At 53.7% G+C, this 13,499-nt stretch overlaps 3 protein-coding genes across 3 annotated transcripts; all 3 read left to right on the top strand.

Annotated features, from left to right (window-relative positions):
- Positions 1-64: 64 nt before the first annotated feature.
- EsH8_X_000695 (uncharacterized protein) lies at positions 65-1,613 on the top strand (the record flags this gene model as incomplete). The annotated part of the gene is made up of 2 exons (XM_083274783.1): positions 65-634; positions 1,176-1,613. 2 exons carry the CDS (start codon positions 65-67, stop codon positions 1,611-1,613), a joined length of 1,008 nt encoding a protein of 335 aa, XP_083120175.1.
- A 4,682-nt stretch (positions 1,614-6,295) lies between these two features.
- EsH8_X_000694 (uncharacterized protein) lies at positions 6,296-6,910 on the top strand (the record flags this gene model as incomplete). The annotated part of the gene is made up of 1 exon (XM_083274782.1): positions 6,296-6,910. One exon carries the CDS (start codon positions 6,296-6,298, stop codon positions 6,908-6,910), a length of 615 nt encoding a protein of 204 aa, XP_083120174.1.
- Positions 6,911-9,345: 2,435 nt separating this feature from the next.
- EsH8_X_000693 (uncharacterized protein) lies at positions 9,346-11,967 on the top strand (the record flags this gene model as incomplete). Its single annotated transcript, XM_083274781.1, has 4 exons — positions 9,346-9,721; positions 9,788-9,907; positions 9,962-10,009; positions 10,073-11,967. 4 exons carry the CDS (start codon positions 9,346-9,348, stop codon positions 11,965-11,967), a joined length of 2,439 nt encoding a protein of 812 aa, XP_083120173.1.
- Between the last annotated feature and the right edge of the window lie 1,532 nt (positions 11,968-13,499).

The raw sequence follows: 13,499 nt of genomic DNA, 5'->3' as shown, positions 1-13,499 counted from the left end.
AAGTGTGCCCTTCAAGTCGCTCGCCAAAAGTCTGGCTAGACTGAACGGAATAGCTGGTACTGCCATGACTACGAATTCTGCTATTCCGGCGCCCCTAGGCGACGTGGATGACATTCCCGACTCTGGCTACTCCACGGAACCGGCTTCTCAAAGCTCCGATGATGGCAAAGCACAAAGTCCCCAAGAAGAAGAAACCTATGTCTTCAAGCCTATTTTATCTGGTCTTGAGAAGCCCATTCCCGAGACCTCGATAATGTCCGTCGATATCTTGTGGAAAGTACGCATACTTGTCAGTGAGATGATTGAGATTCCGATAGAGGAAGTTCCGCCATCGACATCTTTGGAAATTCTTGGTATCGACTCATTTCTCGTCACCGAAGTTCTGGCAGAGGTGCTCACGCAGTTCGACGTACAGATTTCCCAAGAACAGTTCTCTGAGTGTACTGATGTGCGCGATGTAACGAATTTGTTGCAAAAGTTTGGTCCTGCATCCGAGAAAAGCCACCTCACATGCGATCCTGTTAGTGAGGCGCCGGCCGCCTCAGTCTTAGCAGTCGATGGTCAACTGGACGATTCAGCCAAGTCGACTGGCCCTGCTGTTGCTACCCCGGCATACGACCACAGCACAAAAGAGGTATCAAATCTCGCATCTATCGGTTCTGATGCGTTCACCCAATGCATCTTTCATACGACAAGCATGCAGAAACAACGGGTTTCACCGAATTTTATGCAAACGTTTCCCCCACCCAGTCCGAACTTGTTGTGCAGTTTGTCCTCACAGCCTTCAACAAACTGGACTGCGACCTTCAACTACTTTCTCACGGTGATTTTCTCCCAGTTATCCAATATCAGCAGAAACATACGAAGGTTGTGATCTAGTTATACGAGATTTTAGTCACTGCTGGTTTGGCCACCAAGACCCAGGACGGGAGGTATCGGCGCACACAAAAGCCGTTGCCCAGTACACCGACGTCAGTTTTGATGGAGAAGCTCATGCAACAGTTCCCGCAACACATTTCTGAGACAAAGCTTTTGCACTCAACTGCCCACAGGTTGGCTGAGTACCTCACTGGGAAGCCAATCCGGTGTCGTTGATCTTCCAAGACTCGGCTGCACGCGCACTACTTGCAGATGTCTACACGAATGCGCCAATGTTCAAGACTGGAACACTTCAGTTGACTGAGTATCTGGAGTCTGTTCTCTCAAGACTCGAGGGTAAGCGGCAACTGAAGATTCTCGAACTAGGTGCTGGAACAGGCGGTACAACTAAGACCGTCGTCGAAACGTTGGACAGAATGTCTCACGATGCCAACTTCACATACACATTTACCGATCTGTCTCCTTCGCTGGTGGCGGCCGCCCGTCGAAAGTTCGCCCATTGGCACTTCATGGAGAACAAGGTGATGGACATTGAAAAAGAACCCCAACCGGAGTTTCAAGGCGCCTACGACATTATCCTGTCGACAAATTGCATCCATGCAACAAGAGACCTTGTGCTATCTACCACCAATATTCGTAAAATGCTCAAGCCCGACGGCCTCTTGTGCTTGGTGGAGCTCACACGAAACTTATATTGGTTCGATCTCGTCCTCGGTCTGCTTGAGGGCTGGTAGCTGTTTGCTGACGGCCGGCAACACGCTTTGGCGAGCGAAGATACATGGGAACAAGCCCTGCAAAAAAGCGGATTTGGATAGGTTGACTGGAGTCGAAGCTCGACTAAGGAGTCTGAACTACTGCGGGTCATCACGGCATCGTTCTACAACCTTGCTACGGCCGATTCTAACGATGGTCGGAAACTAGTTCAGACTCTCCCATTCAAGGAGGTCGATGGCTTGCAGCTGAAAGCGGATATATACTATCCTGATGAAATGGTTGTCCCAGGAAAGAAGCTCCCTGTAGGTGAGGCCCCATCAATAACCCCCTCTGAACCAGATGGGGTCTGTTTTATCTAATGCTCGGGATTCAGCCCTTATGATCCACGGAGGTGGCCACACGATGCTTTCTAGGCATGACATTTGCCCTGATCAAACTGAAATGCTTCTGAAAAGCGGCTTCTTGCCCGTGAGCGTCGATTATCGCCTCTGCCCCGAGGTCACCTTATCCGAAGGACCAATGGCCGATGTGGCTGATGCACTTCATTGGGTCCGCACAGTTCTGCCCACACTTCCGCTCGCCCGCCGCGATATATCCATCGACAAGACCAATCTCGTCGCGGTTGGCTGGTCAACTGGCGGACATCTTGCTATGACACTGGCCTGGACTTCTATCGCCCGCCAGACGGCCCCCCCTAATGCGATACTGGCGTTTTATTGCCCTCGGACTACAAAGACGAGTTCTGGCAGCTTCCCAACATCCCCAAAGGTGCCTCATCAGTGGAGATAGACCCTTATAACCTTGACAGTCGCATTTGGAACGGAGGGGTGTTTGACAACCCCATTGTCAAATACAATGTGGCACCCTCTAAGCGGCCCTGGGAGGTTGGATGGCGACTTCCGACCCGCGCAGCCGGCTAGCCTTGCACATGAACTGTCAAGGACGCACCCTTCACGTATTACTTAATGGACTAGACAAAAAGACACAGCAAGCTCCTGCTACGCCAACAAAAAGTCAGATCAGGTCTGTCAGTACTCTCGCCCAGGTCGGGGACGGTAACTATACGACGCCAACCTTTATTATCCATCCCCGCGATGACGACTTGATCCCTTGGGGTCAAGCAGAGCGGACATGGCAGGCTTTACGCGACCAGCAGGTTGATGCGGAGTTGCGCATCGGAGATGGCGTGCCGCATTTGTTCGACATGAAAAGGTTCATGAATTTGGAAAATGCCGCTGGACGTGCTGTGGTGGAAGGGTATGAATTCTTTTGTCGGCATGTGGGCTTGACTTTGCGTTATTGAGATTTCTTTAATGGCATTCGTGAAGATCCTTTGCCGCTGATATATATATAAGATAAAAATAAAATAAATGACCTAAATGCCAGGATCCCTCTCTGTAGAACTTCGGTACGGACAGAAGGATGGGATACCGGGAAATACTCAGCGTCTTTCGAGTACGAGAAAAAGAAGCGGGGTCATCTGGCATTACGGTATAGGACTTCTTTTTCTCATATAGCAATAACAGACTGTTGCCCGAAGCTCTACCTTTGTATCTGATATAAGTGAAAGAAGAGGGTAATGGATTGCTGTCCGAAGCAAAGCCGCTCTGGAACTAGGTTACAACAGTCGTTGGAGCGAGCGACACAGCGCCAAGTCCGCTAAGGGATGTACCGTTTGTGCAATTACTCGGTGCCGCGGCGCAAAATATTAACTCGCGACAAACTTGTGCGAGTCAGTCTGGCATGTCCGCTCCCGTTTCTCTAATCGAAATCTAAAAGTCCGAGACTTCTTGCACTTGCATATAATCAAAGATGCATTTAACTCTATGGGCAATTATACTATAAGGTGAAGTATCAGTATACTTGACTGAGATATATTAAATGGGCAATATAATTGTGCTTCTTAATCTACCTATTTGGGTCTTGGCTGTCCTTGTCTTTTTAAGCCTGTAGTTAGAGTTTAGACAACAAGTGTCTGCCAAACCTGACAGCGTAGGACCGAATTAAATTATTATGCATTCGACCCATTTTAAATGTTTACTTCATAATTGGATATTTTATAAAGCGACTTTAACAGTCTATCATACGGGAGCAAATTAAGTTTCAGCTTGAGGGCCTGTTGCTTGCAGATTCATGTAATTAAGCAGTGCCACGGCGAAGACTCCGTGTCTTTAAACACAAGCCCAACTCAACATAACGATTTCAGTCTTTACCTTTCCTCCGAGAAGTGCATTACCCCGTGCTAAATTCTTGAAGGTCGACATTGTAAACTTCACAGGAGTTAGAAACCCATGCGTGCTTCGAGTGAGCGAAAGCTTTACTATGATAAACGCCACCACACAATGTAACCGATCTGAACTGACTTTAAGAAACTGACGTTAGCAGGAGTCGCATCAAGGGCCTGGAAGACCTACCACTATACCTAGCAATACTCAACCGACTGATGAGTCCCTCGCTGAGGAAGATTCCAATATTGTCTGGTGGGATGGTAATGACGACCCAGAACACCCTTACAACTGGCCAGCGTGGCGAACAAGACTCAATTGCGGGTTAGTGAGTTCCGCCAGTTTCACTGTATCACTCGCGACTAGTAAGTAAAACCCTTCCGTTGGTCTAGGAAGGGTTATAAGATATTTAAGTTACCTACTCACTGCATATGCACCATCACTTTTTGCACCCGGTGTGCCTCGGCTCATGCGGGAGTTCAACAGCGACAGCCCTGACCTTCGTAACCTTTGTCGTATCGATTTATAACTTGGGCCTCGCATTCGGCCCCCTTCTGATTGCGCCCCTTTCTGAGGTTTATGGCCGCATCAAGACATACCACATATGTAACTTGGAGTTTGTGGCATTTGTGGTCGGATGTGCCTTGGCACCTAACGTGCAGTCTCTTGTTGCCTTTCGATTCCTTTGTGGCGTCTTTGGAGTCTGCTTCATGGCCAACGGAGGCGGTTCCATTGCCGACATGGTACCACAAGAGAGGCGCGCAGGCGCGATGGCAGCTTTCACGCTCGGTCCCCTGTTAGGCCCCATTGTCGGGCCCATCGCAGTCGGGTTTATTACTACCGCAAAAGGCTGGCGTTGGAACTTTTGGCTGCTCGCTATTTTCAGCAGCGTTCTGTCGATTGTTATGGTCTTCGCCCTGAAGGAATCGTTCCATCCCGTCATCCTCAAGGGTAAGACAGCCAGGCTTCGGAAAGCGACCCGGCAACAATCTCCTGCGGTCTAAGCTTGATTCCGGCCTCTCGTTCAACCAACATTTTAAGCGTAGCATCGTACGTTCGCTCAGGATACTACTTTACTCGCCGATCGTCACACTCATCGCCCTTTACGTCGCCGTCACCTTCGGATACCTGAACCTCATGTTTACCTCTATCACGGAAATTTTCGAATCTTATTATGGCTTTGAGACCAAGGAAGTTGGCTTGACCTTTCTTGGTCTAGGTATTGGCGCATTGATTGACGTTGCTGTGTTCCGGGTCACATCAGACCGTTATTTGGCCAAGAAAGCTGCCGAGGCTGACGCCGCCGCCGCGAACTCTAGTCTTCCTAAAGAGGAATGAAAGCAGAATATCGCCTGGTGAATCTCCCACTTGGCAGTCTTCTGGTTCCCATCGGTCTGTTTATTTATGGTTGGACTGCCCAATACCGTACTCACTGGATCGTACCCATTATGGCGACGGGGCTCATCGCGGGCGGGAACGTTCTCACTGTTACACCTCTCCAGATGTACCTCATTGACGCATTCCACATTTATGCCGCATCAGCTCTTGCGGCGAGCATTGTTCTTCGATCACTTGCTGGAGCATTGCTGCCTCTCGCGGGTTTGAGGATGTACTCGGCTCTTGGGATTGGATGGGGAACTACTTTGCTTGGGTTTGTTTCCTTGCTCTTTCTGCCTCTGGTGTTCGTTATTATGAAATATGGCGAACACTTGAGAAAGCGGTCTGAGATAAAAGGTTTATAAATATTTTGATAATTCCCTTTTAATTTCTAAAAATCAATCAATTCAGACAGTTCCCAGATTCACTGAATACTAGCATAATGCTATGAAATGGAGGTATATGCCACTTTAGTTAATTCAAGAAGGGATTGACGTGCGAAATAAACGACGATTGCCTTATCGGAAATAGTTATGATCCGATTCCCTGACATTTTGATTCTTTATTCGTTAGAACCGACGTGCGTAGCAGGCTATGACGGATAAACTGGGTTTGTATTTACCATGTGAGAATGATCACCATCAATCCTACGAATATATTCATGCGTTCACTAACAAGTCCCGCAGTGCTGCGTGGCTTACAACGCTCACCCCTATTCACCCCGCTTGCGCATCTCGATGACGGCGGGTGAACTGGCGGTACCTGAAAAACCTAGTGACATCTGCATGCCAAAACAAAATTGCAAGATTTTGATTCTTTGGCAGCAATGGCTAGCTGTTTGGGCGACAGACCGGCCGAGGTACAGGACGCCACAAGTGGCCGTGCGATTTAAGCTCTACTTTAGCCACGGATGAGGACGGTTTTGACCACAAAGGTCGGAGATGACATCAAGCTTTAAAAATCGCGAGCCCAAGGGGATGGAGACGGAGATACGGCCTCTCACGGCCATATACCTCTACCCCCAATTCAGCAGCCTCATCAGACAAAACAGAACCTTTGGGCTATCCTAAAAATATTTACGACCCCAGGCTCGAAGACGAATGAAATTGAAAATGAATGGCCCGCTGGAGCCCAATGATGCACCCCCCTCGTACGAGGAGGTCGGCCAACATCCAAGTCGAGACCAGCTCTTCGACTCGGCGGAATGGGAAGACGTCAGCCCTAGTCTGAGCATTCTATTCGCCCCAACCCTCGATGCGGCACTCTATGGCGAAAACGGCACCGAGTGGTCTGCCAGTCTTCACGTCAAGGTCAAGGACCTGCCACGGCTTATGCGGGAAGGGTTTCACTGGACACTGGTCAACTTCCATCGGGAAGCATCGTTTTTCAACAAGAATATCAGCGAGCCTCCGCTGAGGCAAAGCGGCTGGAGCTGCTCCCGCACCTACTACCTGTCGGACCTCGACGAAGACGACCCTCAGTGGACTGCAAAGTTGATGGTCTGCGCTCGCGAGAGGCAGGTCCTGACGCGGTTCCGGCTTGTTGAACTTCGACCCGAGCTGGTGTTTTACACCCTCGCGTGGAACCCGGAATGCCGTGAACAGTTCTACTATACTTTTGACCGACATGACCCGGAGAAGAACTTCAATGCAATTTACGACGATATGCCGCTGGAGGGATGGTGGCCCTGGCCAAAGAGGCAAGCAAGTAATTGAAGCGGACGGAACGGCGAAGGGGGGAGCGACTTGTCCCTCATTATCGACTGCAAAACTGAGCTGCAAAAAACGGCTATATGCTTTGAGAGAAAAGGAGTTTGGAGGCATTCGACGGATCTCGACGAGATGGGTGTGTGCACCAGCCAAGATGACCTTGCAAGTCATGCTTCTGAGTGGAGAATCCCCTTGCGACAGCATATAGTGTTTGGATACTAATACATGTCGTCGCGAGCCAAGCTAGAAAAGCCGCTGCGTTGCAATCATGGTCAATGTGCGTTGGAGGAACGATTTGTGCGCTCGGGGCCGCGATAAAGTGCAGCAGCCATCTCATCATCAGACTGCGGACGCAGGTCGACGTCAATCAACAACGGAAAACAGCCCAAAAAGCGGGCCCCGCGATCGGGGCGTAAAAGGGATCAGACGGGCCGATCGTCATGGATGTCGTCCTGGCTGAGGCGGGTGATTATGGCATGCAGCACTGGGAGCGAAGGGCTTGATTTATAAGTGGTGCTCGGTCTCGCGGACAAAGGATATTTGACAGTGACGTTTGGAATGGGGAGAGCGCTGACATAATCCTCCCATATATACGACGGGTACGCATGGATGGATTGGGCAGGGGCAGAAGCGAGAGATGATACGTACCGAAGGACCATGACATGCTAAAGACCGAAAAAAAAAGTGCTACCGTGTAAGTGCGTGGCTCATCCGTAATTAATAAACTACCTAGCGTACCGGCTGCCCTGTGGCTTGGGATATTTTTGAGCCCAACACACAGACCTCATCAGCAGCAGGGCCGAAGTTGAGCTGCAGTTCCGCTAATTAGCAGATGCTAGAGCTGGTTAGGGGTGCCGCACCATCAGTTAGAGATGCCGGGCCAGACATAGGAAGGAGAATGCTGTTTGTTTGCGTTGGTGTTCAGGGGAACAAAAAAGGGGGTGCGAACGAACGGCCTGGCTGAATCAGCAAACGGCGCTGGCCGCTCCCCTCCATGATTTTGTGGCTTGGGAGACTGGGGGTACCAGGCTCTCTATCTGTCTGTCTGTCTTGTCTTTGCTGAGGTAATCCGATTGGCAGGTTCCAAAGTACTTAGGTAGCTATGCACGTTGCCCGCAGCAGAATCAGGTGAGGTGAAAGAAAGGACTGAGACTGGAAAGGGCGTCCAAGAAGGTCGTCACGCTGGGCTCTGTGGCCATGTCTCCCATCGTCCCGGCTGCACCTTCTTACCTTGCCCACCAAGCTCCCGCTTCCCCCCCTGGTACGTACCGGCGCCGTGGGCTGGAGCTTCCCAGACTCAGCCCAACCTGACCCAATGAGATCCTGGCAACTTCGAGCTCGGGCAGGTACGTACCGGGGAGAGGGGAGGGGAGGACCGCACCGCGCCATCCATTCTTTCACATCACTTTCTTTCTTTTTTTGCGGGGGTAAAATTTGTGACGCAGCCCCGTTTTTTTGTCATCATCGGGTTTTCCTCGCGCGACTGCCCCAATTCTTTTTATTTTATTTTTTTATTTGTTTTATTTCTTTTTTTTTCCATGACCTAGGCACCACCACCATCGCCCGCCGCCTGCCAGCATCGGCACCAAGCAGCAGGAGAGGAGATAGCCCCAGTTGCAGTTCCTGTTTGGTCAGGCCAAAGTGGGAAGGAACTAATAGCAGCAGCAGCAGCAGCAGCAGCAGCAGCCGACATAATCTCACCACCAACACCAACACCAATAGCGGTGACGGCATCTTCCTCTGATAAGATTGCTTGCTTGCTTGCTTCTTCTCTTGAGCTCTGCAGCTCCACGACTCTTCATCGCCGGACGAGACACCCTTCGCATCCCCTTTACCTGTCTCTCTCTTTCCCTCTCCTTGGCATCCACATCCCATCTTGCTTGCTCGGTTCCCTCACCGCGTCTTGGACCCTCCTCTCCACTCCCTCGCTTTTCCCCTCCCTCCATCTGCCGCACTCTCCTCCTCTCGTCTTGTGCCTCACCTGCGTTGCCTCCTCCCACTTTCCTCTTCCACGCCCGTCCGTCCATAAGGCATCCGTATCCTGCTTCTGCGTCTTGTCATCTGGAGCCATCTGTGGCGCGCATTGGCACCCGCGGATCCTCTCTATCATGCGCACCCCCTGCCGACGAGAAGCTCTCAACCTGCACGAAAAGAGTCACTAGCCCCCCAGTCTGAAAGGCCCGGACCTGCGGCCTGCGTCCTGCGACCACCAAAAGTCGACCGTTCTTCTAGAACTATCCACTTTCCAAAGTCCACCCTGCTCCCAATTATCGCCGAACCACCGCTGCGAAACCCCGGCTCCCACTTCTGGCCCCAGTCCCGGTCCCAGTCCCAGTCGTCCCAGTCCCAGCCAGTCCAGCCAAGTCAAAGTCCAGTTCTTCTGCGAGGTGGGCTCAACGCCTCAACACCACCACCTCACAACCTCCGCCGTCTCGTCAACCATGGCTCCCAACGGCAACCCGAAGGCGAGGAACGGTGTCGGTGTCGCCCACGGAAAACCCAACCCTGTCAGGCGTGTGGTCCCTGCCATTCCGCTTCCCCTTGACCGTCGCGTCAAGGCCAATGCAGCTGCCAAGCAGGCCGCTGCCGCTGCCCAAGCTGCCGCTCTCGCGTCCCTTCCTCGGCCCCCCGCCACCACCAACGGTTCTTCCCTGAAGATCCAGAACGACGTCGACTCCGCGCCCCCGACCCCCAGGACCCTCGAGCCCGAACTTGCCTCTCGCGACGACAAGCCAGTTGCCCACGAAAACGCTGCCTCTCCTCCGGCCCCTGCCACCGCCCCCGCTTCAGAGGGCGACGATGTTAAAGATCTCGAGGGTACGTGCAAAACTTCTCCCCAGCGCAACTCGCCTTTCGCCAGACACGATGCTCATTTTTTCTTAGTTACCGACTCTCAAGGGTCTTCTGCTGCCATTGCTACCCCCTCCACCACCGAATTGTCCGAATCGACCGACAAGGCCCTTGAACAAGACGTTTCCCGGCCCGCTGAGGCTCCCGCTCGAGGTACGTCGGCTCCAAGCTGCTACGTCTGCAAAGACTCCCTCTCACACACCGCAGGCAACAACCGTGTGACCTCGCCGCCGTCCGTCAGAACCGTGAAGAAGGGTAAGGACCTTTGGCATTGGAATACCGGCTCGCGACAGAGCAGTGCGCTTACAAACCACACAGAGAACCCCTCTCAGCCGTCGACTTTTCGACCGCCTCCTGTCATCCCCCCAACGCGATACAACATGCCTCCCGCCGTCCACAACGGCGCCCGCCCCACGCTTGTAGTTATTAACGGCACATCTCACAGAGGCCCCCGATCAGTTCACAGCGGCCCTCAGCACATGCATGGCCCGCGCCCAAGCAACGGCAGCCTCCAGTTTGGTGGATTCGGTTCCAACTCGTCCTCCCCGGCTCCTCCGCACTCCGGGGGCTTCATGCCACCTCCCGGTGTACCCATCCCCGACGGGCGTTCGTTCCACAGCCACGCCGGTGCCACGAACGGCTACCACCACCAGATGCCCTATGGAACCGAGTTCGTGCCTGGCACGGCCGTGGATGGATTTGGCCGCCCTCTCCCAGGCCCTGCCGGCATGGAGCAATACCCCCCGTATCTCAATGGCTACGGCCCTTCGACCCCCCATAGCTTTCAGGGATCTCACTCCTCGGCCCAGGCGGATGACACTGGTGCCTACAATCACTACCCCGCGCCAGGCCTCCCCAACGGTCCCACCCACATCGATGACGCTCGCTCTCACCCTCCTCCGAACGGAGCCTTCGGTGCTCCACCCCAGCGGATGATGCCTGGTCCTCTCCCGCCCCCGCACATGATGCACCCCGGGCATGAGCACCAGGGATTGGACGACCTGGCCGCTTATCTGCGCTCACAGTTCCGGGATACTGCCTTTGCTGACTGCACCCTCGAGCTACGATACATGGACGACCGTGCCCCTCCTGTACGGATTCCTGGTCACCGCATTGTCCTAGCCAGAAGCCAGGCAGTCAGGAACATTCTCGAGTCTGATGGCTTTGAGTCGAGCCCGCCCGGCGCCAACCGTACCATCCTTCTCCAGTCCGAGGACAGATATCTTCGTTCAGACGCCTTTTGGATGGCGGTTCAGCACTTGTACGCCTTCCCCCTTTTGGAGATGCCCGAGCCAACTGCCAATGGCTCTTTCACCTTGGCTGGCAGCGCCGACGATCGTTTCGACTTCTCCCTAGGATATGCCGCTGCCGGCCACCTCCTGGGATCACAACCCATAGTCGTCCGCGGCCTGGAGATTGCGTCGCACTCCCTCAGCTGGTCGACCATTGAGCGAGCCCTGAGCTTCGCTCTCGGCGATGTGCCGAGCCGCGCTTCCGCTGACCGACACACCCAGTTCGTCTATGGCGAGCCTGTCCAGATTCTGATGAACGGCGTCATTTCCTTCCTCATTAACAACTTCCCCCCCGACTTCGCTCTGGACACATCCGCCGAGGATCCCGAGCGTTTTGCCCGCATCCCCTTCGTGCCTTCAGCGACCCCCACACGCGAGGGAACTCCTACCGTCGCTCGTGGACCGTCCGGCCAGGATCGCCGACCCCGACCTATGCACATCCAGTTTGGCGATCTGTCTGTGGGCTCAGACTCGGCGACCAAGGGACTCGAACCGGCGCCCGTGTCCCCCCAGCAGCGAAGCATTCAATCCACCCTCTCAACAATTCTCATCAACCTCCCCTTCGCATACCTGAAGCCCGCTCTCGAGTCGAGTGGCTACGGCAACGTCAACGGATGGGGTAGTGTTGAGGCGCGCCACCAAGTCATGCGGGCTGTGGTGAGCGAGCGGGAGGCGCGCCGTACCAGAGCCGTTGAGGCGGTTAGAGCCGGTGCGGTGCCGCATGCGGAGGCGATCCTGCACGGTCTCCAGAGTGCGGAACCGCACCAAAGCGAGGAATGGCACGGCCTCGGCTGGCGCGAAGATGTGGTGTCGTACGTCAATGGCGACGCGCCATCCCTCGGCCGGCAGTGGGTGCCGCTGATGATGCACATGAATGGCGGCGGCCATGTGGAGAGTGGGAGCCGGACGGCATACCCTTGAGTCGTTCAACGGTTCAGCCAGGATTTACGATGTTACGACACGGGAACTAAAAGAAAAAGCACAAAAATGGATGACCTAGGGCGGACTGCACTCGCATTTGCATCATGACCAAAAAGCAACATTTTATTTTTTCAGGTCCAGGGCGACGGGTTTGGGCATTGCGTATGGTGTTGGCAGTTTTGGCAGATGGGCCGAGACACAAAAAAGTTTTGGGCGTGAGTGGGCACTAGTACTTGGCCCTACGATTTGGCTGGTAGGGGCAATTGTCCCGGTCTCTTTTTGTACGCGCGAGTGTTTGTTGATAGTTTTTATAGCAGGGACCTGGCTGGAGCCGGCCGATTCCTCGGAACGGCGGGCACAGCGGAAAGGCTATTCGAGATCATCTACAGTCAAGACGTCTGGATGGGCGACCTGGAGCCATGTTTCCCGTTGATGGATGCGTCGGTCAACTTGGGCGGTTTGATGCGCGATGGGGACAGATGATGACAATGAGGACAAAAAAGGGGAGAAGGTGCAGGGCGGAACCACAGATTGTGGAGAGGAGTATATGGATACCCAGGAACGGAGGACCAGGAGGGGAGGGGAGCATAGGGCCGGGGCTGCCCAAGTCGGCAAATAGAAGCCAAAAGCGCGGCGGGTTTGACGGCTGGCTGTGACGGACATGGATGGCACTTGGTTGGCAGCGAAGTAGCCGTGGACGACAGCCTACAACAGCCCCGGCCCAGCACGAGAGCAGGAAGGCAGAGGCGACGGATGTGCCCTTTGGCGGGAGGCTCGTTTGCTAGTTTAGTTGGGCGTAGTGAGAAATGCAAGAGACTTGACCGCGATGACGATGACGACGATGATGATGATGGACAACCCGCGAGGTACGTGGAAAGTAAGGAGATGGGTGTGATATGACCGGGGGGGGGGGGGGGGGGGATTTGGTTTGTCATGAAGCAAGTCTCTCTCTTTCTCCCTCTCTCGCGGTTCTTGAGCTAAGATGGGTTTGGGTGGTCTCAATGAGGCAAAGTTGCCCGAGAGAGGCCAAGTACCGGTATCACAGTACGCCGAGAATCAACAACAACGGACAAAGGACGCGACCGGGAGGAGAGAGAAACATTTCTTTATTTTTATTTTTTATTTTTATTATTTTCATTTTTTTTGGTCGCAACGAACGCATAAAGGGCTCATTAAACTCGGCCTTGCCATGGTTCTGCAAAAGGCATCTGCAAGTGACGAGTGTGGGGGAGTCCCCTGCTGCGGGGAACCGAGCGAGGCTAGTAAAGGATGCATCGGCCTATCAACGACGACCGTTTCCGGTTTGTTTCTCTGTTTCCCCCGGACGGGGGCAGGGGTGGGATTGCCTGAAGACCGAGGCATGTGCTAAGCTCTTCCCGAACGAAGCGTTGGCCTTCTGCTGGCGCACGGTAGCGCCGTCCCGTTGCAAGTGGCCGCCCAGCGCACCTCCCTCCATCCAGAAGCTGTGTACTAGGCCCGGTGTCCCGTCGTCCCTCGCTCGCTGTCCGACGTCTCTGCACACACACACACAC

The sequence above is a fragment of the Colletotrichum jinshuiense genome, chromosome 10 (assembly GCF_051148585.1).
Source record: "Colletotrichum jinshuiense chromosome 10, complete sequence".
NCBI classification, from domain to species: domain Eukaryota; kingdom Fungi; phylum Ascomycota; class Sordariomycetes; order Glomerellales; family Glomerellaceae; genus Colletotrichum; species Colletotrichum jinshuiense.
Note: the sequence above shows the minus strand (reverse complement) of the source record. Positions and strands in the feature narration are given on the sequence as shown.